General features: G+C 39.9%; 1 protein-coding gene across 3 annotated transcripts in view; it reads left to right on the forward strand.

Annotated features, from left to right (window-relative positions):
• The window catches only part of MAP2K5 (mitogen-activated protein kinase kinase 5), a 262,225-nt gene that overhangs the window by 147,024 nt on the left and 89,070 nt on the right, over positions 1-26,131 (forward strand). For 2 of the 3 annotated variants that reach the window (XM_052646192.1, XM_052646195.1), the window contains 2 exons: positions 3,982-4,053; positions 25,886-25,915. In XM_052646192.1, the coding sequence (XP_052502152.1) occupies positions 3,982-4,053; positions 25,886-25,915 (102 nt within the window). The remainder of the gene's footprint in view (positions 1-3,981; positions 4,054-25,885; positions 25,916-26,131) is intronic. The other variant, XM_052646193.1, reaches the window with a different exon arrangement.

Raw genomic sequence — 26,131 nt, forward strand, 5'->3', positions numbered from 1 at the left:
ACTATTTGGTAGCATGTTGAAGACGAGGGAGAATTAGCGAACTGGAAGATAGATTGAGTTAGAGCAGTGTGACTGCAGGACCCTGTCTAACCTGAATGTTCTACTACCCACATAGTGATCTTGCCAGCTTAAAAAAAAACCAACCCATTGTTTATGATATTGATATATATATATATATATATATTTTTTTTTTTTTTTTAACATACTGTTGTTTTTCAGTCACTCAGTCATGTCCAACTTTTTGCGACCCCATGGACTACAGGACGCCAGGCTTCCCTGTTCTTCACCATCTCCTAGAGCTTGCTCAAATTTGTGTCCACTAAGTCCGTGATGCCATCCAGTCGTCTTCTGTTATTTCCTTCTCCTCCTGCCTTCATTCTTTCCCAACTTCAGGGTCTTTTCTAATGAGTCAGCTTTTGGCATCAAGTGGCCAAAGTATTGGAGCTTCAGCTTCAGCCTCAGTCCTTCCAATGAATATTCAGGATTGATTCCCTTTAGGATTGACTGGTTTGATCTCCTTGCAGTTATTCCATACTGACCTAAAGTTTTGTGCATACTTTGTTAATTTTCTGAGTAGCCTAACCCTGAGTAGAAATTCCTTTATGGGAAGAAGTAAGGGATGGGATGTACCAGGTATCGTCCTGCTTTTGACAAGTAAACCCTAGGGCCTTGTGTTATGGGAGAATGTAAGTCGCTCAGTTGTGTCTCACTCTTTGCGATCCCATGGACTGTATGTAGCATGCCAGGCTCCTCTGTCCATGGAATTCTCCAGGCAAGAATACTGGAGTGGGAGATTCCCTTCTCCAGGGGATCTTCCCAACCCGGGGACTGAATCTAGGTCTCCTGCATTGCAGGCAGATTCTTTACTATCTGAGCCACCAGGGAAGCCTGTGTTTTGTTATAAGTAGAGACAGTTCAGGAATGAGTTAGATAAATCTGGGTCCTAGGTTAATGCCCAGTCACAGCGGTAAGTGGAGGGGTGGAGTGTGCGTGCCATCTTGGAGCAGTGCTCTTTTAAGATCCTCTGGCTTTTAAATCATCACCACTCCTTAGTGTTCTCATTAAGAACAGACCAGAGTTTTCCCTCTACACTTAAACTTCAGTGCAGAAGTGCTTCAGACAAGAGTCATATTTTTCCTTTTATTAAGCTTTCCGTACTGGTGACAAATATCATATCAGAAAGTAACCTAGCTTCTGCTTTTTAACTGAAAAATACTCGTCACAGATCTCTCAGTAGTGTGGTACCTGGCTGTTGGCTTTGTTTTGTTTTGGAGGGAAGAGGACAGAGCAGGCCATCTTGGCTTCAAGTGTCAGAACAGATTTGGGTTGTGCAGTCTTAGGCCTTCAAGACCTGGCTCCATAAATTCAGAATGTATTGGGACTCATCTTGTACCCACGTTAGTTTCAGCAGCCTGGACACCTTTTTCTAGTCCCTACTACTGTACGAATTCTTGAGGGCAGACCTGTGGAACTGGCTGCCTGCTATGTGGCAGGCATGGTACTGGATATGAGATAAGAACCCTCCTTGCCTCTTAGACTATCAACTGGATGGTTACAACTCAGTGCGATAAATTAATGTGAAAGATATGAAGAGCATTTTAAAGTACAGAGGCAGGGATTCATAATTCAATCTGAGGAGTGGAAGAAGTTTTCACCCAGAAAGTGTGGCCCTTGAACAGGGCCCTAAGAAGGGCCCTTTCTGTGCACCAAGTAGAGACGAGAAAGGCAGATCGTCCCCTCTGTAGGAAACAGAGACAAGTTTAATGACTGGGGCCGAGTTTACTGAAGATTCACCCAGAGAAATAACTTGCTAAAGTGAAGGTCTCCCAGAGCCACCTCCAGAGATTCTGATACTGGAAGTTCATTTGTAATAAGCACCTCAGGCAGTTCTGTGATGATGAGTCCAAGGCTGTATTTTGAGAAATACTGACCAGGTCAAGACTAGTGTGTGGCTCTTCTGACTTATAGTTCGGAGGGGCCGTTTGACACACAGCAAAGAACTTCGGTTTTGCAGTCAGATGTTCCTGGTTTGAATCCTGGCTGTGTACGTAAATAATACATTTAGTACTTAATCCATAACTCTACACTTTGGCAAGTCATTTAATCTTACTAAACCTCAATTTTTACATCTGTAAAATGAGGGCAATATTTGTCAGGTTATATGAAGTGTAGAGAATATAGAGTATCTAGCCCAGTGTCTGGGACAAACTAGGTGGTCATTCAGTGGTAGCTATTAGTATCCTTTCCCAGGAGGTACAAATTAAACCTCTCTGTGCCTCATTTGCCTTATCTGTTAAATGGGGATGATGAATAGTGCCAGTCTAGTATGGATATTTATGAATCTGAAGTGAAATATGCATGACAAGCACTTAGAACAATGCCTGGCACATGGAAATTCTTCAGTAAATGGATGGAGTAATGACGTCGTCATTGATGATGATGACGATGGCATTACTCCTATAACTGGCTGGCTGATGCCATATGGATGCTTCCTATTATGAATTGATCTCGCTAGAATTGGATAATGAGTTCATTCAGATATGACCGTGGAACTTGAAAAGTGATGGTAGCGGGAATTAGAATATTAAAAAAAAAGTATGAGGGGATTGGAATGACCATGTCTGTTAGCGGCTTGGCAAAATGGTCACATGACTCTCGGCCCTTGGGAAGAATTATTCTTGGTAGGAAAGGTATTTTACAAATTAAATAAATAAAGGAAGGGAAGTAAGACAATCCATCCTGCTACCTCAGGGTAGGGCTTTATGTAATTTTATGAAAAATGGCCCCAGGAGAAGACAGTAAATATACTGAGATAGCCTGGTAGGTGGGAGTGGGAAGTAGATTACAAAGTTCGGGTCCCAACTAAGCCAACTCACCTGAGAGTATGTGGCCCACAGCTTCCATACCCCTGGTGTATCCCCTGCTGGTGAGTGGTGAATGCCCATTTCTTCCATCTGCAGTGGACCAGACTCACCCTGACTCCAGTTACTACTAAGGGTGGCTCATGCAGGCTTTCGAAAGATGATGGCTATGGTGACTTCCAAGAATTTCAGGGATGGTACCAAGACGAGAGTATGGTACTGGGGGCCAAGAGGTATGGGTCACGATCCTAGCCCTGCCGTTACTAGCTCTGTAACCTTAAGCAGCCGTTCCATCTCAGTGAGACCTCAGTTCCTCCTACTCATTTGCTCCTGTGTTCGTTCGGAAGACTTCTGTGAAGTACCTTACTGAATGCCAAATCCTGCAGGAGTAGAGGAACTAGGCAGCAGCCTTGTCACTATGGAATTAGTCCTGTTGAACTGGAGAGAGTGCAGCTAATTGTTAGAACACGTATCTTCTACGTATCTTGAATGGAGGACCAAGAGTCCCGAAAGGACCTTTCAAACTGTTCCCTGGTTTATATCAAAAAGAAGCCTGATAAATGGGATAAAATTTTGAGCAGTAGGTAAATCTGGGCAAAGGAATTATGGGTTTTCTTTGTACTAGTCTTAATCTTAAAAATTTCCTACAAGTTTAATATTATACAAATAAAAATTTTTAAATAGCAGAATTCCTAGTGATTCAGACCCATCTCTCAAAATGCAAATACGTGATAATATTATATAATGTCCTGTAATTTGTCACTCGACAGCTAAGACCACTGGATTTGGTTTGAGTTCAAGTCTCAGCTCATTTACTAGTTTAGGACTTTGCCTTATATCTCACAAATGTGAGCCTTCATTTTCTTTATCTTAAAGATAACAAAGTTTCCCTCACAGGATCTTTTTGAGGATTCAATAAGATTATATCTAATATATCTGTATTACCTATACAATTTCTATGGATTATCTATATAATACACATATATATATATAATTGTTTTTCTGTTCCTAATGTGCTGTGCAGATATTGGTGACTCTGCCTTAGCTGAGCTCACTTGAGCATATGTGTTTCCTGGAGTAGCTTACATCAACTCACAAGCTCCCTTCTGTTTTCTTTCAGCCTGAAAGAATTTCAGGGGAGCAGTATGGAATTCATTCTGATGTCTGGAGCTTAGGAATCTCTTTCATGGAGGTATGTTGATTGCAAATAGATGCTCTTATATATATCTGTACCAATATATTCTATTAGGAGAAATGAAGATTTGGAAAAAAAAAAAATTAAACTTCCAGTGTGTTATGTGTATATGTAAACAGAGGTTAACCCAGTAGTCTTTATTTTGATACCCTTACATGACTATTCTAAAGTGCTTTTTCTCGCAGATCACCTGTATAATACTTAGCTGGAGTGCTTAAGAATACAGGTTCCCGGACTCCCATCAAAAGACCAGTTAAATGCACATCTCTAAGAATTAGCATTATTAACATGTTCCCAGTGTGATCTTTATGCACATTAAATGTGGAGAACCTAGAAATTCCAGAAAAAGTATGTGTGATAGCAGCCTTGTTGGAAGGCATATATGACTTCTAGAGGTGATTACCTTATTAAAGAGTACAGCCCTACTCATTTGGATGTATAATTTCTATATGTTTGCATAGAAAGAAAAAACCACCTTATTCCAGTGAGAATCATATCACGTGTTGCAGGACAGAGTACGAAATGATTTGAAGGAGGATAGGTATATGTACGTAGCACAGTTTTACTGTATTTACTCTTTACAGTATTTAGAATGGACTTTACTTTAGTCAGCTACATGTACCCCCACTAGAACTTTGTGCTAGGGCTTCTGTACAGTGATTGTTGGTCTGTAAGGAAATGCACAGAGTTTGTATTAGGTGGAGATCTGGCTCAGCATGAATTACAGCAGTACAGCGCCTCGATATCCACCAGTGTTTCAAGTGATGTGTCTTACACACATTGATTCAGATAAAAGAGAACACTTTAAAAAAGTGAAAAGAACTCCTTAAATAAGATCATGGATAGAGTTGCAGTCACAGTTCCATCACTTTTTTTTTTTTTTGGTCAAATGGCTTTTTGTGTGATTTTTGCAATGCGTGAATGCAGTTGAATTTCTAAGGAGATATCTTCAGAGTCAATTCACCTGCACTATAGAAAGAAAGCAAAAATATTCAGTGTTTATTGAACCATATTTTTCTGCTTCTTCATGAAAGGGCCTCTAAGAGGAAATACAGTATATATGCAACAGCTGAGAGATTGGCATTGCTCGTCGACAGATGCTCAGAACTGAATCTCCCAACAGAATCCTGAAGGGTGTGTCCAGTTAGCCTGTTTCAGGGAAAACTAGTACCTTTGATTTGTGGAGCTCAGCTCTAGCTGTTATATAATTACCCTTTGTATATTTTAAATCATTGTCATTGAGTATATTTGATAAAAGACCAGATATAGTGTGGAACATTTGAGAAGTTGCATGGTATAAAGATAAGAGTCCTAGACTGGGAATGAAAGACCTGGGTTGCAGTTCTAGCTTTGCTCCTGGTTTTCTAGGTGCCCCTGTGCAAGCCGCTGTGCTTAACTTTGGGCCTCAGTTTCTTCTTCTGTTAAATAATGATCTCTAAGCCCCTTTCCAAAGTAACATTTTATGACTCTAAGCAGTCTGCTCTTGCCTTTCTTTAACTTTCTGCAACAACTCTAGAATTGTGTGACTTAAAAACATGCAGAAGCATAGCAATCCTGTCAAACAGGGTAACTAACAGAGTTAAGATTTAGAGCACACCGTTCCTTCCTTTCATATTCATTTCTTCATTCCATGTATTGAGCTCCCGCTATGTCTAGACAGGTAGTGGGGATATAGTAATGAAGGACATTCTATCCTTGATTCTTGTGAAGTTGCGTTTGGTGAGGGGGGTGGAGTGCTTGGGACAGGAAACAGAAGGATAACTGAGTATAAAATTTGTCAGGTGGTGGTAAGTCTTATGGGGAAAAATGAAGTGGAGTCCCCCTTTCCGATAAAACAGCCTTTGAGCTGAGACTTGAATGGTATGAAAAGAGGGGGCCATCAGGCAACAGCAAATAATACGAGAGACCTGGGTTACTTAAGTGGAGTTAGCAAGGAAAAAATGGGAAAAAACACATTCAGAGTGGTAGCTAGGGGCCACATCTTATACAACCTTGTAAGCCATGGTCAGAATTTTAGATGTTACTCTGAGACTAAATTATCTGAAATATGTTTTCACAGATAGTTGGGTGCTCTATGAAGCACAGAACATAGAGGGACAATCATGGAAACAGGGAGACTAGTTAAGATAGGTAGGTAGACAGATACTTAATAAATAGAACATATTTATGTTGCATATTGAAATATATGTCTGCCAGCATTTTCCTGAGTGCTCAGGATGCAAAGATTAATAAAAAGAGACTCTACTGTATAGGAAGGGAGATTGCCATTGATGTATTTGGGATTTTGTTGATCATGTTCATTTATCCTGGAGGTAAACTAATAAATAGTCTCTAGAAGACTGAAGAAAACAGACTCATTGAATTTATAAGATTACAGTGTAAGGAACTGTGTGAAAAAGAGGCCAGCAGTGTGAGACACTTGGAAGCCTGAAGGAGTGCCTTGGCCCATGCGATAAAGTGGGGAGTAGAAAAGGACCACTGGTCAGGAGTGAGGGCTGGAAAGCATTCAGTGTTTTACCGCTCCCTGCGTTTTAAAGTAGATGCGGAGGAGCCAGATGTTAGGAGGAGGAAGAGATGGGCTTAGAGGCTGTAAAGTGCCGTGTGATTATGATCATCATGAAGAGTTGTTGAGCGCCTCTGTGTGTGGGATACTTAACTAAATGCTTTTGAAAGGAACTATGTGATCATAGTCTCTGTATTCTGGGAGCTTATGACCCAGCAGATAGGCGAGCGAGAACAAATGACCAAACACAGGTAATGAATTAAGTTTTTAGAGAGAAGAGTAAGGCCCTGGCATGTGTTTTATGGGTTTCCCAGGTGGCTCAGTGATAAAGAATCCACTTGCCAATGCAGAAGAGGCAGGTTCAATCCCTGAGTTGGGAAGATCCCCTGGAGAAGGAAATGACCACCCACTCCAGTATTCTTGCCTGGGAAATCCCACGGACAGAGGAACCTGGCAGGCTGCAGTCCATGGGGTCACAAAACAGTTGGGCCATGTCTTAGCGACCAAACAGCAACAATGTGTTTTATACCAGATTCGTTTGGGGTACAAAAATATGTGATGTGAAATAGGAGTCGAGGCTTTGAGTCCATAGATGACAAACTGTGTGTGAGTCAATAAGGAAGGGAACCCCAAGGTTCTTTTTTTTCGAGGAGCAGATGTGATAAGAACATTACCTGAAGGGGTTGGGAAGTCAGCCCAACAAAGGCACTTAAGGACTGATTTCTTTGTTTTCATCATGGTGTGCTAGGAATAGATGTGGTGAGTCCTTTTCAGAATCACTGTAAACAGAGAAAAGTATGAATCTCAATAGCATTTTAAAATTCTGAGTAGAAAATTGTGTCCTGAAACATAGTTAACATCTTCAAAGAGTAATTGCTTCTCTTCTGTTTATCCTCACCTTTAAAAACAAGGTTCCCTTCCTAGACATGCACTGTAGAGAGCAGACACTTTCATTCATTCAGTAATCATTGTTTAAGTACTTACCATGTAGTGAACCTTGAAGAGTGGAGCACACTAAGATGAGGAAGGCCTCCCTGTGATAGAGAAGACAGACACTTAAAGCCCAGAGCAGTGTGACAGTCATTAGTGAAAATGAAGTACTCTGAGCCACAAAGGTTCAGCCGGGGAGAGCAAGACAGGTTTCTCAAAGGAGCTGACAGTTGAGCTTGGTTGTCTTAAAGGGAGTTGCCCCTTGGAGAAAGAAGGAAGAGATGGAGGAGCCCTTCCCCATCCCCCAGCACACTCTAAGATGGGATCTTTGTAAACCTTTCAGGAGAGAGCAGATGTCCAAGTATGCAGGGTCTATCTACTTGTGTAGATACCTTCCTCAAAATGTTTGAGTCAATCAATTTATTCCCCTAGAGTACCAGGTGGTAAAGAAACGACGGGGGAGGACTCCCCTGGCGGTGCAGTGGATAAGAATCCGTCTGCCAGTGCAGGAGACATGGGTTCGATCCCTGGGTTTGGAAAGATTCCGCACACCGCAGAGCAGCTAAGCCCAGGTGCCACAGCTCCTGAGCCTGTGCACCCTAGAGCCCGGACGCCACAGCCACGGAGCCCTGGGCTGGGACTCCTGAAGCCTGTGCGCCTGGAGCCTGTGCTTCACAGCAAGAGAAGCCACCACAATGAGAAGCCACGAAGAGTGGCCCCTGCTCACCACAACTAGAGGACGCCCATGCAAAGCAGCAAAGACCCAGCACAGCCAAAAATAAATAAACTAAAATTTAAAAAGCCGTGATGGGATGAGAATGTGGGAAACTGAGCAAAGGACTTTTCCTGAAATTTCACAAGAATCAAATAGAGACAAGATGGGATCTAGAGTTTTCTTTCCCTTCCACTTCTACCTAGCACCCTCCCACAAATCCCATAAGCTCTCCGAGGTTTTTGGTGATTCAGGAGTCAAGAGCCTGCCTTCACTGCTTTAAACTCCTGAAGTACAGGCTCACCCTTGCCTGCCTTCTTCATACTGCCCTTCCCTTGTTAACGTGCCGTCACAGTCCCCATGGGGAGTCATAACAAGGCCTCTCCCCACACTCTTCCACAAAAGATGATGCCACATGCTGCTAAAATGTGCCATTTAAAAAGTCACAGATACATTTGTGCCTTAAGCACAAAATCTTTAATATCAGACTGTCTTTTATCCAGCAGCAACACTGCCCCCATCTTCTCTCAGTTCAGTATCCCTCTTTCTGTGAGAGAAAATGGGTCTTCTCCAGGATTTTGTTAGCTATATATAGTATTTGGAGTTGGCTGAAGTAAGATAAAGGATGGAAGTTATCCTTAAGAAGGGAAAAAAATGAGATTATTCAGCTTGACTAGAGCATGGTGGTTTTACTAAGATATGAAGATTTCAGCCCATTTCTCTGTTTTTTGTTTATGATTTTCAACTCAGACCTTAAAATGTGTTGTAGTTCTCCTCACGTGAGTTATAGAACAAAATAAAGGTCATTGCCATGTAAGGGGTTTATAATGGGGAAAAGAACCCACATGGAAGAAACTGCTCTTCTTCCTTGAGGCTTTATGATAACAATCAGCGTGAAAATGAAAAAAAAGAAAAGAAGTGAGACCACTAACAGGCGTACAAAATGTCTAAACTAGGACAAGCTGGGAAGATTGATCCTGCTCTAGAATATTTGTTTGACTCTCGTAGAGAGGTCCCACGGACTGAGTTGACCAGGTGATTTTTGGGACTGTTCACCCTTCTTGCTGCTCTTTAAAGACTTCAGGGCTACACTTTAAAATGAAAAAGAGTGTGTACACAGTAAGAACTGATGGCCTTCATTCCTAGGGGCAGGGAGTGCCTAAAACACTTTAGGGCAGTGTTTCTTCCTTTCGGTGCTTCTCTCTTCTCCCACGGAATGAATGGCTTGAGAGTCCCACGGTTCTTTCTCACTAATTAGTTACCCCATTCGTACTCTTTTTTCTTAATTTATTTTAATCAGAGGCTAATTACTTTACAATATTATGATGGTTTTTGCCATACATTGACTTGAATCAGCCATGGGTGTACATGTGTTCCCCATCCTGAACCCCCCGTCCCGCCATTCATACCCTTGTGTCACTCAAATCACAACACAAATCTGTAGGAGGGAAGTAAGCAGTCATATTTGGGAAAGCTGGATTTTTCAGCTGGTCCTAATTGGGTCAAAAAATGAGTCAGCACACGCCCTCCTCTGTCCTTGCATTTATAGCGCCCAGGACGATGCACACACATCTAAAAAAGGCACCAGGTCAGTCGTCAGGGTTCTTCCTCTCACTGAGTATGCTATCCAAGTACATGTTCTGGTTTGTGATTCTCTTTGGCCGGCTATTATAAACTTACTAAGGTCGGTGGTGAATAATCTCACAGGCAGACTGAAAGCCCCATCTTTAGCACCTGCATTTTGCTCTTTTCACTTGGGTCCTCCTCGCTCTTTCTGCCTTTGTTCACCTCCTCTTTCCAGCAGTCTCTTGAGTCCAAAGCATAGAACAGTCTGGCTCAATGTGCTTGGTTAATTGGAGTGTCATCCCGTCCTCTGAGACCCCTTTTCAGCATGATCACTGTTTTACTGAAGTGGTCTGAATGATGTGTTAAATGATGAAAGCAAGGTCCATGGCTTAGAAAAATGTCTCTAGATAGGTGAAGAGCACATTCAGAGAGTCACATGAGGTCATTGTCATCAAAGTAGCACCGTCTTCTGAAGATTTGATGGGTTGTATTGTTCTGACAGAGTTAGAGTTTTTCTTGTGAGCTTCAAAATCACTTTAACCATGTTAAAAATATTCAAGGAGCACTGTGCCGTTCACTCTATGTGGAGTATCATTTTCTTCTTCTCCCCAAGATACAGTTTAAATACCCATCCTTTATGACACCAACTCGTCTCTCCAGCTGAAGGTAATTTCTCTTCTGAACTTCATCTGGATCTTCCTTGGAGCATGTGCATTTTTCACTTTGTATTATATTAATTTATTGCTATGTCATAGATCCTTGTGACAGAATTTAAATCCGATTCTCTCGGAATCTCCTGCCCTCTCTAGCAGTTTCACTGCCCTAATGGTTACTCAGGAAATCTTTGGGGCTCAGTTTTTCCTTACTTTTGTTAACGGTTTTAAAGTAGTTTCTGAAAATAAAGATCAGAGTTAAAGTTTGATGAAGTTGTTAACGTAAGCACTCACAAACATTTGCTGAATGGATCACAAGTGTTTTGAGTGTGAAGATGAGTTTTGACGCAGACCTGGATTCAGATTCCACTTCAGCCAGTATAAACTATAGATCCTAGGGTAAATCATTTAATCTCTTGGGGCCTTTAGATGGAAGCTCCATTTCAGAGCTTGTGAAAAGGTCACAGTGAGAAAATTAAGCTATTATCCCTTCTCTTTAAGAGGAATTACCTTTTGAAATGTTCACATATGGGTTCAAAAAGCCTACAAATTAGGGTTAAGGGCTTTCCTGGTGGCTCAGATGGTAAAGAATGTGCCTGAAATGTGGGATACCCAGGTTCGATCCCTGGGTTGGGAAGATCCCCTGGAGAAGAGAATGGCTACCCACTCCAGTATTCTTGCCTGGAGAATTCCATAGACAGAGGAGCCTGCCATTGAAGCACATGCGTTATCTTCCACTCTCACCTCAAACTCCACTGAAAACAGTCATAAAGAAAAATTTTTAAAGCTTTATTAGCATGCAGAAAGGGAAAGGAGACAACAGCTACCAAATTTTGGGTGTGGGAAAGCAGATGGCCAACAGTAAAGAACTTAAGGGAACCGAGAATGCTGTAGCCTGAAGCCAGCAGTAAAGGAAAAAGAAGCACCTGACTTACTTTAAGCCACGGAGGACGCTCAGGAATTGGTGGCACCAGGTATCTGAAGCTAAGAGTGGAAGTGAGGCCAGGGAAGAGAAGTGTTTCAGTCTGTCTGAGAAACAGTTACGCTGTTGGACGAATAGTTACACTGTCTGACTCAGCCATTCTTTCCTTAACTCAGTCACCCTCCTAAACCCTAATACACAAGAGGAGTTTGTGTAAGGAGTTTGTTAGGAGAGGAGTAAGTAGAGGAATTTCTCTGAGGATAAAAGAAGTGATACCTGGCACTGTAGGAGGCTGAGTCTCATTCCTGATGCAGAGGCATTAAATGAAAGTTTAGCTTCTAAATGTGGAGACTCCCAGCCGTCCTACCACACCCTGTTTCCTGGGACAGCGGCAGCCAAGATTACCTTTCAGGTAGAATATTGGAAGAGACCTTCTCGAGGAAAATGTGACCAAGGGGTCTTAAAGATCCAGGCACTGGGAGTTTCCTATGGAAACAGTCCAGCTAAAGGGCGTTACCTAAGCCTACAGCCTCGATCCATAAAATGCAGTTTCAGTCAGAATTTACTCTTAGCAAAATTTTACTCTTAGCAAAACATTTGAGGCAGGATTTTAAGGTAAGAACAGACCTAAAATAACTAAAAAAGAAAAAAACTTGGAGAACTTAAAAACTGCAGAGGAGAAACATTCAAATGAGTTATATAATATACTGAGGGATAGGAGAAGTTATGGCATCCAGGAAAAAAGAACAGGCTGCAGTAACAAAGGAACTTTCAGATGACAACAACAAATCAGAGAGAATTGAAAATTAGAGAAAATTAGACAATCTGACATGAAAAACAGGTTTCAGGAAGAAGGAACAGAAAACAAAGGGGAGGAAATCATCAAATGTTTTGATTTTAATTTTATAATGTGAAAGAAATATTTATATGTCATTTGAGATGGGCTTCTTCTTAATATTCCTACAAGAGGAAAAAAAAAGCCCTAACTTTTTAAAAAATGACATATGTCAGTGGTTTCACCCAGAGAAAGTAAATTTTTGTCAGAGAATCATAAATTATTGAATTCCCTGTAGACATCTATAATAGAATTTTCCCAAGGGAAATTTAGCATGAAATGTGCAAATAGTTGATTGTAACTACCTTGTCTTGTGGGATTCTGAAAAGCTGTTAACACATCTAATTTTTAAAATTTTGCCTTTATCCAGCTGTTGAATGGATATCTGATAAGTCTCATTAGATATCAAGAGAATGAACTGTGATTTTCTATGTTTATGAGCAAACACATGAAGTATATTGAGCTATGTGAAGTGAAAATAAAAAGTATTGAAAAAGTGACATGGATCACTCCACCCAGTACCGTTGACAGAAGTTTCTGGAGAAGTGTGGTGAAGAGTATGTCATTTTCTTTCTCTGATATATTTTCAGATATTAAGGCTATCATCCTCACTCTTGAGCTGTTAAGAGTTCACATTTTGCATTAACCAGAAATGCTGGCATCACCACTTATAATCAGTGTTATCTTGGCCAAGTCATTTTGTTACTCCAAGTATCAGTCTCTTCTTATCTGTGGAACAAAGGTAGCATTAGTATTAATAAACATTAATAAATATCATTAATAAAATAATAATTAATATAACACCAATGTATTGTTAGTATAATATTAGCATATAATTAATATAACATTGATTACTTTGCATATATATATTAATATAACATTAATAAATTTTATTGAACACTTCTTATGTGCCAAATACTTCACTGGGTGCTGGGGACACATTGATAAATAAAACAGGCATGTTCCCTTTCCTTGTTGAACCTACAATTAATTAGGAGACAGGTGATAAACAATAGTAATAAACATATATATATATTTTAAGAAGGCACTTTGAGAAGTAAGCTTCTTTTTGAAATAACATCTAGGCAGTGAATGTTTTACCAAGTGAAAAGAATTATGGAGCATTATCTAGGCTCAGCCCCTGCCTCTAAATATACTGAAGAACCTACCTATTCCCAGCTTTCGAAACAAACAAACAAACAAACAGAAATGTCACTTTGTCCAGTCAGTCTGTAGCTGCAGTTTTGTTTGCTTTCCTAGCCTGTGGTCACTGAGCCTGGTCTGAGGGGTGACGGATGGCTCTGGATGCCCTCTGAGCAGCTGCTGCCAGCTTCTCTCAACCATGACAGCTTAGCCTTTGGTGTGCTCCACAGATAACCAGTTTTTCCTCCTCTCCTTTTTTATAATCGTTGTCAAGCACCTGTGTGGACATTGACTCTTACTATAATGTGTTGTCTGCTGCCCCGTCTAGTGAAATATCTTACCTGTTGATCGAAGTTTCTGCTGAAAACCACCAGAAAGCAGAAGGGTTAAAGTGGAAGGGTCCTAGGACAAAGGGCGTTTCAGTGGGAGATTGTATGAGAAAGTGGGTAGAAGTGTGGCTCTGGGATTCTTGTCGTGGGCCTCTTTCCCTTCCACTGAAGAATATTGAGGAAGAGACATTGCAACAGCTTCTGTCACTCATGCCCCTGCCCGCACGCCCCTTTCTGTAATTGTCTTAACTTGATTTTTTTCTATTGTCATTTTTCTTGTCTGAAATTTTATGTTAACTTATTGCAAAAAGAAGCTGTTAAAATGACCTTTGGCAGATGATGGATTGACTGGTTCAGTCCTTTGCTGGGTCTGTGAAGGGATCCAGCTGTCCCAGATTACCATGCCTAAATGTGCATTTTCCAAGGTTGTCAGTGATGGTAGTGCATGGGAAACTGGCGGACAAAGTGAAGTGTTTGCTACTGAATGAGGCATTGTTGAGCTTGCTTTGTGCTCAGAGCTATCGTGAACAACCATGAGATTAACAGAACAAGATGGAACAGGTGCTAGCAATCCCAGCTAAGCATTTTGTTATTTTGATGGATGTCAGACTGTTGGTAAGGTTTTTTCAATAGCACATGTCCAAATTGTGTATAAACACAAGCACACACAATTTAGACTTTTAAAACATTTGAATCAAGTCCTGATACAAAAAATAAAGAAATAAAGAGAGGACAAAGCAGTCGTTTAACAACTCGTATTCCAATGTTTGAAGAATTGTCAGTAGAGGATGGGCAGTCTGCTACTTTATGACTGGCAGGCCAAACTTTCTGAAGCTAACAAAAAAACAAAAAGTCCACGGTTTTCTATTTAGTATAAGGCAGAATTCTCTGGGACTTCCCTGGCAGTCCAGGGGTTAAGACTTCACCTTCCAGTGCAGGGGGTACGATTATGATTCCATATTTTGAACCCCCTCAAGCTGAGATCCCACATACCTTGTAGTCAGAAAACCAAACCGAACAACAAACAAAAAAAAACAGGAGCAATATTGTAATACATTCAGTGAAGACTTTAAAAATAGTCCACATCAAAAAAAAATCTTCAAAAAAAAATTCTAATGAATAGATCCCCACACCCTTGCTATTCAACAGTGCTGCTGTCCCTTTAGAAGTAAAAAATGACCCATCCCTAGAATCATTTAAGTAGTGACTAAAGACTTGTCTCAGGTTTGGGTTTTTTTTTCAAGAACTATTTTGTAGAAGAGCCAAGTATAAAGTTAGACAGGATGCAGTCATTTATTCATTTGGTCACTTAGCAAATTTTTGTTGAGTGCCATTATGTGGCAGGCACCGTGATGGTCACTGGGGACATTGCTGAGAAGGAAAGGGACAAATCCCTGCTTTCATGGAGCCTACATTATAAATGTATACTATGCTTGATAGTAGTAAGTTTTTGGACAGAAATAACATCGTACAATAGGGGTAACTGAGTAGTGTAGGGTTACTTTAGAGGTGAGATCTAAAAGATAAGAAGCGGGAGGGGTTCTAGTGACATGTCAACTCTGCAGTTCTCTGAGTGTGATAATCTGAGGAACTGCTGCTGCTATCTTTGAGATACCCAGCAGTAACAATCACTGCTCATGGAGTCCTGCCGCTGCTAAGTCACTTCAGTCGTGTCCGACTCTGTGCGACCCTATAGACGGCAGCCCACCAGGCTCCCCCGTCCCTGGGATTCTCCAGGCAAGAACACTGGAGTGGGTTGCCATTTCCTTCTCCAGGGCATGAAAGGAAAAGGGAAAGTGAAGTCGCTCAGTCATGTCTGACTCTTAGCGACCCCACAGACTGCAGCCTACCAGGCTCCTCCTTCCATGGGATTTTCCAGGGAAGAGTACTAGAGTAGGTTGCCATTGCCTTCTCCATCATAGAGTCCTATCAATACTCAAATCCGGTGACCCGGAATTGACTTAAAAATCCTCTCAAAGATCCTCCAGTCTGCTTTACATGCTTTGATTCTGACCTGAGTAATAACGTTTTTAGCATTTATTTAGACACCTTTTACACACCTTATCCTTGTATTTAGAGACCAAAATGTCTTTTAACTATTTAGAAGAGAGACATTAGAACTTGTTAAGTCAGATCCCTCCTCCTATCAGTGAGGAAGCTCAGATCCTCGCTGGATCCCAGGGAGAGACTGCGCCTGCAGATGCAGCAAAAGCTAGGACTGCAGAAGCAGCCCTGCAGCTGGGACCTCTGATGTGAAGGGAAGTGTACTTTCCTCTATTGTTCACTGTTGACATCTTCTTGCTCAGTGTCATTCTGGAAGGATATCAACACTTTATGTGTAGGTAACACTTAGCAAAGCCATTTGATATTCATTATCTCATTTAAGCTTCTTCCCACTGTGGTGGGAAGTGACCAAAAAATCAGCAATTTAAGGTATCGAAGATCACTCCACCAACTTTGATCTGTAAGCGTCAAAGTTCCTACATGGCAAATAAGAAAACTGAGATCTAGAGAAGTTAAAGGACTTTTCCAGAAAGGCTAGATGATTGAACCAGGCAGCAGCAGTTAAATATCCTGACTCTGGATGAAAGCCTGCTTCTTCCGCTAAGCTGTAGAAAAGAAGTAGATCAGTAGTTTTGAAGAAAGGAGTGAGAAATGGTAGATGTAAATGAGCAGGAAATTAGATAAAGGGAAAGACTGGTTTATTGTGACTCAGCTCATCACTGCTTTTCACAGGATTGCTACCTACACTATCCCTATAGTTGGTTCAGCTCTATTGTATTTTGAAATGTATTAATACAATTGCTGTTGTTTTTTCAGAAACCAAGGCCTAGTTTATTTTTCTTAAAGAAACACAACAATTAACCTAATCTCTAGTATGTCTGCTGAAATAAAGTAGAAGTGGGTAGGTAAAAGTTCCATCTAATCAGTAAACATTTATGTAGTACTGCCCTGTGTTAGCAGTAGGGATAGAAAAACTTTGTTCTTAGGAGCTCCTTGACTCAGAGGAAAAGATCAGTAAAAGTGCAATGGCAGAACTCATAGGGAGTTTCCTGGTGGCTCAGTGGTAGAGAATCTGCCTGCCAGTGTAGGAGACATGGGTTCAGTCCCTGAAGTGGGAGAATCCCATGTGCAACAGAGCAATTAGGCCTGTGAGCCACAACTATTTAGCCTGTGCTCCAGAGTTTGTGAGCCTCAACTATGGAAGGCCAAGTACCATGGAGCCCATGCTCCGCAACAAGAGAAGCCACCGCAACTAGAGAGTAGCTCCGCCTGCCTCAACTACAGAAAAGCGTGCGCAGCAACAAAGGCCTAGCACAGCCGAAGATGGACAAATAAATAAAATTCTTTGTAAAAAGCAAAGTGCGCAGGACTGAGCAAATGAGCAGGAGAGCTGACATCAATGTCAAGGATAGCATTTCAGTTATCTGTTACTCTGAATAAACTACCCAACATTAATAGCTTAAAATAGCAGTCATTAATTTTGTCTCAGGATTCTGTGAGTCAGGAATCCTAGTAGGGCTCAGCATTCCATGTAGCATCCTCTCATGAGGGTGCAGTCCAGGGGTGCTTAAGAATGGAAAATTCAGGATGCCTTCACTTGCATGCATGGAATCTTGGTGTGGGGACGGCCGCTCCATCTCTCTCTCCCCTCCATGCCTCCTCTCTCCCTTTCTCAAGGAGCAGCAACACACAGAGAGGCCACAAGTGTGAGCATATCTCCTGATTGTGACTCTTTGAAATGCCTAGCAATACAAGCGTGGCTTAGATTGCGTTTCGTAGACCATACCCCAGCACTGATGTTTTCTCAGGGTTCCCATAGCTACCTGACTCCAGTGAGCAGTTTAGAGGTGGAGGACACCCCCACCCAAGCGAGGTCTCTAGGGACTGTTATCAGGATTAAAGCTACCCACTGTTAGAGGACACAGGTCAGCATTATATGAACATATGGAAAAAGTGTCATTTCTTAATTCTTACTGTAAAGATGAGAATAGTTGTTAAATTCATAGGCACATGAAATGTTTGGGGGCCAGTTAACTCTAATCTTTTTTCCTTCTTGAAACCCTTTAGTCTTTAATAAGAAATAAGTCAGCTAAATTCATCATAATGCTGAAATATGTGAAAATGATTATTCTAACCAGTGATGTAAGAGTGCCTTGCCAGTTAAAACATGGTTGTTTTTACCATTAATGCTACAATACTTTTAATAAACCTAGTATACAAATTTCTCAGTATTAGAGGAAGCCCCAGTTAAAACTATCAACCACTAATACTGAGAAGTTTGTATACTATGTTTATTAAAGTATTGTAGTGTTAATGGTAGAAACATCCATGTACCACCAAGCTGACTAAACTCTAGGAGACATCACCATCAGGGGGCTTATCATAATCAGCAAATGCTCATGGTTAGCCTAATGGAAAATACTATCTCTGGTGTCACGGAGGATATATGAAAGTTTATAACTTAGAGTTTGCCCTTAAACAAGTGAAACTTACAAGGCATTAGGTATATAAGAAGATGTTACCAGGTGGGATGTGATACACTGTCCAGTGAATAATATGGACAGAGAGGGTATGGATTTTGTCCTCCAAATTGTTTTCTGGAACTGACTCCCGGTGGAAGAGGAGGAATAATTTGAAACAAGTCCTGAAAGGGTAGGTAGCTTGGAATCATCTATTCATCTGTTACCCTATCTCAGATTCCACACAGGAAAACCACCCTCACTATTGCATTTTGAATTGTTCAAAATTTTGAAGAACATCTGTTTTTCTATTAGAAAAGTAAAATGTTTGCTTTCATCCATCATGACTGAACTTTATCTCTCTTTAATTCAGAGTCTCTCACTGAATTTCTTCTCCGTGCACAGAACACCATCAAAAAAGACCTTTGCAGTTGATTTTAAGAGACTTTTAGAGATTCAGTTATATACTCAGATATCTTAATTAGCATCACTCTGAGTGAAGCTACTGATGGAAATCAACTTGAAACAATTAGAATGTCTTCAAAGCTTTAAAGTGGGTCTTTTTAAATGGAGCGTTGGGGGAGTGCCTTTTATTTTAAATCAATTTGCTGGCTCGTATTTACTATGGCCTAGTTGAAGTTATATATTGCATTTAAACCACAGTGTTCAACTAAAAAATTAGTCAGGCAGAGTTTTTGGTCTACTATAGTATAGTATAGACAGATAGATTGTATGTGTGTTTATATATGTGTGTGTATATCACACACGTGGTCATATATACATATAATGCATAGACACACAAAACCCTTTTTATAAGGGAAAAGGGAAGAAAATGACACAAGTAAAATAGCATTATGGGAGAAGGAGGAGAATCATGTGTTTTAGGACAGCAAGGTTAGAAAGACCAACGACCATTTAAAGATTCAAAACAATAGCGTTTAGCATGAAATCTACTTTTTATCATCCTTACCCAGCCATCAGAATGAAGAAAGACAGTGTCCAGCTGCAGCAGTTGTTTGGTAGCAGGAGAATTAGAGGTAAAGGTACTAGTGCCTGAGGGGTGGGTCATGAATTAATAATTGCTATGTGGCGGATGAGCCCCGTCAGAAGAGCTGAAAATGAGGAAGTTGCCTTGCAGAGCGCTATCAATCACTCAGTGACCATAACTTCCAGTAATTAGTGTATTTTATGGGCCTTTGCTTCAGTGGCTCGAAAGCACATATGCTCCAGTCACAGCTAAACTTTGCCAGAGTAATATTCCAGGATGATTTATCCTCCTGCTGCACTGGGATATAACCCTATATTAGGTGAAGATTGTGAACTAAGCTGCAATAAAGTGTAAGTTTAGGTACAGTTTGCCCAGGTTGAGACCTCAATGTATCATGCTTTTCAGCATTCATGGTTAGACTACAGCAAGCAATCATTTTTTACAGTAAAACAAATAAAGCAATTAAAGGAACAGCATTAGGATATTGTACTTGTGAATTACCGTTGCCCTGGCCCCATTTAAGTGTCCACTGTTATAAACCCGTTTCTAATTTAAAAAGAAAAAAACCCACTGAATTAGAAACATTTATTTGTAATGCTATCTTTTCTCCATTATTACTAGTAATCAGTGGAATAGAATGCAAGAGGACCTTCTGAATGATGGATAAACGTTTGATTTATTTCTTTGTGCTGCTGTGTTTGGGATCCTTAAGTTAAAACAAATTTACTTTTTATCAGTGGGCTCTGGTGAGGATAAGTCATTCCTTTTAAAATATTGGGACATGTTAAGAAGCACCCCTGATGGGAACCTCACCGTTAGGCTCTTTCTACACAAAGGAAACGTTATTTGTGAGCCCTCCAGAGCACTTGGCACTTTTTGAACAGGCGTCAGGAGTTATTTGCTGTGGCTCACCCACTGCACTGGGAGTCTCATGGGGCCTTTGCCAACCAGGGGCCTTTGCCATTGCCAAAACATCTGTAGAGTCCAGAGTTACCAGTAATTTAACAAGCTTTGCCACCAACCTCCAGTATGACCTTGGGCAAATTAATTAAGCTTCCTATGCCTCCATTGAGCCATGATTCTGTTTGTGTTAAAGAAATCCTTGGAATGATAGGAAAGCATTATGTGAAAAGTATACATTGAATAGGGAAAACATATGCGTGGTCCCACTGTGTTCTTTTTAGGGTGAAATGTTTCTACCCCACTTTTCAATGTTTAGTGATGGTTGTTCTTAAATTTCCTGAAATAGACACCAGTTACAAGCCCATTTCACCAAACATGGGAGGAAAAGTGTTCACAGTTCGATGCTTTCATTCCATTTGTTATTCCATCTTTAATTTACAATGTATTATAATGTCATATAAGTTAAAACAGTAATAGTAAAACAAACTAATTGTCTTTAATTAAAGGGAATTAGGTTTTGATTTTAATATATTTGATGTAGTGAGAACTGATAACGTGGAGGGTCCCAAAGGTTATTAGGGCATATTTCTGTTGGGCCTGATAGTGTTAGTAATAACCCTCTTCCTCATAGTTTTAGACATGAACAAATATGTCACTTCATCAGTCTCTGTTACTCGCACTTATGCCCCTCCGCAGGGGTTTCAGATTCCACAAGTTATCAGCTAATGGCGTTATACATTAAAAATTGAAGCTTTCCTCACTCCGAGGCCCTTCAAGGCTTTGTTCTTAAGCCCTAGACACTTTGGAGTGCAGCTGCAAACTATAGGCAGAAGATTAAATTAATTTGTAACTCTTTTTTTTTTTGGTATACTGTATTAGTAAATCCTCCACATTTAATTGAAACCCTGCTTCAAGACGCTTTGTGTTACCGTGTTCTTTGTTGTCACTTTAACCTCCCAAGCACTTTAGCACTGGTAAATTGCTGTTATATCCTTCGGATTCTTTTTAAACCATTTAGTAAGAGGACAGCGAAATTGATACATGGGAAGAAAAGTAAAAAAAGTAAAATCTTAGGGTAGGTTTTGAGGTATTTAATATTTATTATGGTCCTTTGCCAGCAGAGTTTCAGATGATTTAAACTCTCTCTCTAGGACTGTGTAAATTGGTCTTCGGATGAAATCTCACCTAGGGAATTTTATGTAATCCAATAGTTAAGTCTGATTTTTTTTTTTTAAGTTTCCCTGTGTCTGAATGTTCCAAAGTGCTGCTGCGATCCTGTAAAATGAGGGTTTAACTGCAGTGTATGGTCTAAAGGCAAAATCCTTCTGTGGAAATTTAACTATGTAAGATGGGCACAGGTAATTCACAAATTTTAGAACATTTCAGACTATAAAGTCCTCCTTCAGCTACATCACCATGTTGAAAATGCTTATTTTCAATTTGCAGTTTTGTTGAGAAACATAGAATATGTCTAAATTAAGATTTTATAAAACTCCAATGCTCTTTAACATAACTGTAAATTTAAAACAACTCCCCCACTGTTGATATTCTAAGTTGGAAGGTTGGTCACCAAAAACATATCCTAAGTTTATGTCCTACACTGGCTTTCTGGCTACAGTGTATGTTTTCTCTTTACCCTTTATGACTTCATGACAGTAGTGATCTTTACTGTTAACAGAAGCCATTGTTGTTGCTTTGTAAATAAATATCTTCTGCCCTGACTTTTTGTTGCAATGAAAAAGTTTCTATCATGCAGTTGTTATGTATCTGGCAATTGTTATAATCACACCCACACATATATTGATTATCTAAATCATAAAATCCAACTTATCCAAATATTGCTAACTCAGTAGTATTTCATAGATTATGGACAAATTAAAAGGTCAGTAAGATGACGCTAAGGAACAGTCCTAGTTTTTACAGTGAAATGTTAGTAGTTTACTGTTATTTAAGTGTATTCCTAACTGGTAAATGTTTTCAGAGTGTTTAGCAGTTTACTGAATCTTAAGTATTTGGAATTAAAATGCACTTTTTTATTTAATGTTACATAGAATCCTGTCCCTCCCCCATCTCTGCCTCCACTCCTCCAAAATAAATAAAGCTTTTCCAAATCTTTTACAATATGAGCTGTTCCCCTCCTGGGAATGAAAAGGATGTTAGAGTCATCTGATGAATTGCTGGCACGTACATGGATCCACATTTTTCAATATACTTTTTTTTTTACCTGGACTTAAGCTGCCTAAATTTAAATGCTTCTTTTGTAAAGATGATAAAAGAGAGCAAAGACTTCTATTGGCTTAGCCCTAATCTGTTTGCTTTGTTGTGATTCTTTTTTTCTTCTTCTTTAACTGTTAACCTATTTATAAATCTAAATCTACATACAAAGGTCATTGGTTGGCTGAACTTAAACCATTTTACTCAGTAAATTTAATTAAGAAAATACAGTGCAACTCATAAGCAAATGAGTTTTTTCCTAGTTTTAAACCAAACCACCCTCTTGAGTGCTGATTGCCTTGCCCGACCCCTGGTGATACAGAAACAGGCAAAATTAAAAAGGACATTAAAGCTTCATTAAATCTGAAACACATTTAGTACAGTGACATATCTGCAGGCCATTTCAGAGAAGATTACATACCCTCTTTTGTAAGTTTCCTAATTTATAATACCTTGACAATAAAAGCTGGGGAAATGCAAGTAGATTAATAGACCAGTAGGGGTAAAAGATACAGAATGGCCCCAGGTCTGTCTGTCTCTGAAATAGTCACTCATAGCATATTTGCTCCCTCTTTCCCATAAGGTTTCAGTGTTTATTTGAGTTTTGACAGCCTCAACCTTATCTGCTGAGAGCCCGTTTCCTTTTTACCTTCTCCTAATTGAACTTGATAAAAAGATTCTAGGGCCTGGCTGTATATTTCCTTCTGTTTTGTCATAAGACAAATAGTACAGAACATAAACATTGCAGCTGCATTAAACCTAAAAGGACAGACTTACGTGGAAGGCAGCTCCCTCTCCCAGAGTCTTAGAATGACCGCTTTTGGTGCCACCTTTACAGCGCCGCTGCCAGTTTTCACTGACACAGAACTGGAATCCTTGGCTTGCCGCTGGAACAACCCAGTGGCAGCACTGTGAAAGAGGAAATGATTGTTGTACATCTCTGGTCAAGAACTAGGAACCATTCTCTGCCCTCCGATCTGCAAGATGCCTTAGAAACAGTCGTCCCAGGAATGCAGTTGACAAGTAAGACTGAGCTTCCACAGGATTATCAGGAAAGTACACACAAGTAGAGCCAGTCCCAAGGATGATGAGTTTGCTTATTCAAGCACTGCCACCTGTTCCCAAGCAGGCTGGTACAGAGGCTCCCAGCTGAATTTTCTCTCTGTTCTCTTGCATGGAGGTCTCTGACAGAGTAAATCAATGACATCAGCCAGCCTAATTACCTTTTAATGAGAAGGGAGCCAAGTTGATGCGTGTACGTGTCCAAGTCAGCTATAGTCTCACCTCTCCATAGGACAGTGATGTCTTGAGAATTTGAGGTTTTGTGTTGAAGTGGGAAAAGTTCACATTTTTCATCTTATCCCATTTTTTAAAAGCCTTCCATTTATCATTGCTTAGTTCTTTTAGCTGTAAGAACCAATGGCCAGTGTTGACCGGCTAGTCTGGTCAGCTAGTCTAGACCTTAGCTGTATGTATGGTGGACAAGTTTCTTCTGCTGGTAAGCCAGGTGGACAGAAGTCTTCTGTAGGCCCTAATAACATGTTCAGCATCTACCAGGGTGAATGGTGCAGCACCTGTGGAAGGACTTCAGATCGAATGTTCTAAATGTTTTCTAGTAGTTGTTAAGCTGTCAGCTTTTGTAGATGAGAGACCCTCCTCTTGCTACTTTTTTAAGTCCAAATGAAAGAGTGTGCAAAGCTCATAATCTGCAAATGGGTGTGGTGATAGGTGACAGCCTTTGGTGAGCTGTCACTGCCTGTCAGTTCAGTACAGAATGGGGCAAATGCCTAGCCCACCCATTTCTGCCACAGAAGACCAGAGTGGCTCCTCCTGAATCAATGTACACATTCTCATTGGCCAGAAACACACTGTATTTCAAAACGTAAGTCAAATGGATGGTCAGTGTTGGGTGGGGGGTACAGTGGAGGCAGTGGAGAGCTGAGTCGCTTCCCTTCCTAACTAACAGCAGGATATAGACAGACATAATCGTGCAAAACTGTGAAAAGGAGTTTAACATTCACACTCTTTTTCCCTCACTTTATACTTGAATGGATTAACGACATCCACCAGATGAAACAATGATAGTGTAACTTTATATCTTGAAAATCTGAGAACTTTGAATATATAAGAAATGAATGCAAGGTAACAAAACTTACCAAGTATTCCAAAACATATATATATATATACATCCAAATGAGTGTTGACCCTTTCCAAGTAGTTACCTTTTGTGGTCATATAGGTTTATTGCTTTTATTTGTCATATAGGTCAATAGGTTTATTCCTATTACGTTGCTTAAGCATGCACTGGTTTTAGAACTTTAAAAATTAACCTCAGCACCTTCATGTCTATCCTTATTAAGAAACAAAATATTTATTCTTTGAGGTTGGCTTTGGGTTTTGTTGACTAAGGCCATTCAAACTTTAGCCAACAAATAATTTACATGATCAAAAAGCAGAGGGGTATAATTTTAAGTTCAGGGTAAGATGCAGTTCTAATAAAATGAAGTTATTCTCCTGTTACTTGAAATGATTCTAAACATAGTTTCTAAAGAGGTGTTCAGAAATGTTTGAGCAGTGCCAGTGTCTTTGAAATAAATATGCAACTTCTCAAGATATAGAAAGGTAGTATAATACGTTGGAAAGAATCCTGGATTCAGTTGCAAATCTTGGGGTCAATCCCCACACTTATTAACCACATTGAAATGTCTTCAGTTCTAGTCTGGAAAATGGATTGATGTTTCTTGGATCCATTCCAGCTTCAAAGTTCCCTGTTGTAGCAATTCTACTCTTAAATAGTTACAAATACATTTAAAGGATTTTGAGCTTGAAGATGGGCCACATTATGAAGTTGCAAAATTTAGCCACTATTTTCTTTAAATAAAATAGTATAGTCTTATACTATAGTCTTATAGTGTGTTTGGTAAATTTGATCTTATCACTGTGTGTTAATCCTGTTCCTGGTTGAATCATTTTGTTTCCACAGGTGAGAATTCAAAGACCAAAGTTAAGTGAGTGGTGTAGAAACACATAGCAGTTTACAAATCAAGCAAAATTGGAAGCTCTAAGGATTCATTTTCCAAATTTCAGACCTATTGTTCCAGCCCCACGATCTTGAAATGCCATTTTCCCACTAGTAATAGCTCTTTCCTTTTAACTGTGAATGGATGGGGAAAAAAATGAAAATAGTGGCAAAATTTCCTGTTTCATATGGCCCATCCCCCATTTCCTACAACTCTTTTTATAATTCTTATAACTGAAAATTCTACAGAATAGTTAGCTTGGATCAATTAAATGTTCCCATTCTTACAAGAGAAAAAAACAACAGTCTCCTATGATTTTACATCTCTGTCTAAAAGAAGCTGTTGTACACTTGTAAATGTGAATAATGCCCGTACAGCTGAGAATATTCCTAAGAGAAATGACATAACGATAGTGTTTAGTTGTTAAAATTAGAATATTTTATCAGGGAATAAAACGTTGTCCAATGTAAATGTTCATTCTAAATACAACTCTCAATGTAATTACAACAATAATTTAGTTTGTGCGTTTGAGGGTGTGAGCTTTTTATATTTGCTGAATACAGTTCTGAAATTTAGTACTTGTCTGTCTTAAGGAGATCTGCCCTGCATGCAAATCTATAACTAGACAAATATTATTTCCTTTCCCAGCTTGCTCTTGGGAGGTTTCCATATCCTCAGGTAAGATTGTTCATTACTGCCGTTTGCCACTGTGACATTCATTCCTATGTATGAAGGTACAGGGAGCAATTGTGAACATTTGAGCCACATACAAATAAATCTGTCCTGTTAAATTGAAAAGTGAAATCTTAAAGGAGTCATTTAGAAGTCTCTATTGATTTTTGATTTTTTTTAAACTCCAGGTTTTTTTCCCTCTTTGTTAAAGGTTGGAAGCCA

The sequence above is a fragment of the Budorcas taxicolor genome, chromosome 10, assembly GCF_023091745.1.
Source record: "Budorcas taxicolor isolate Tak-1 chromosome 10, Takin1.1, whole genome shotgun sequence".
Lineage (NCBI taxonomy): Eukaryota > Metazoa > Chordata > Mammalia > Artiodactyla > Bovidae > Budorcas > Budorcas taxicolor.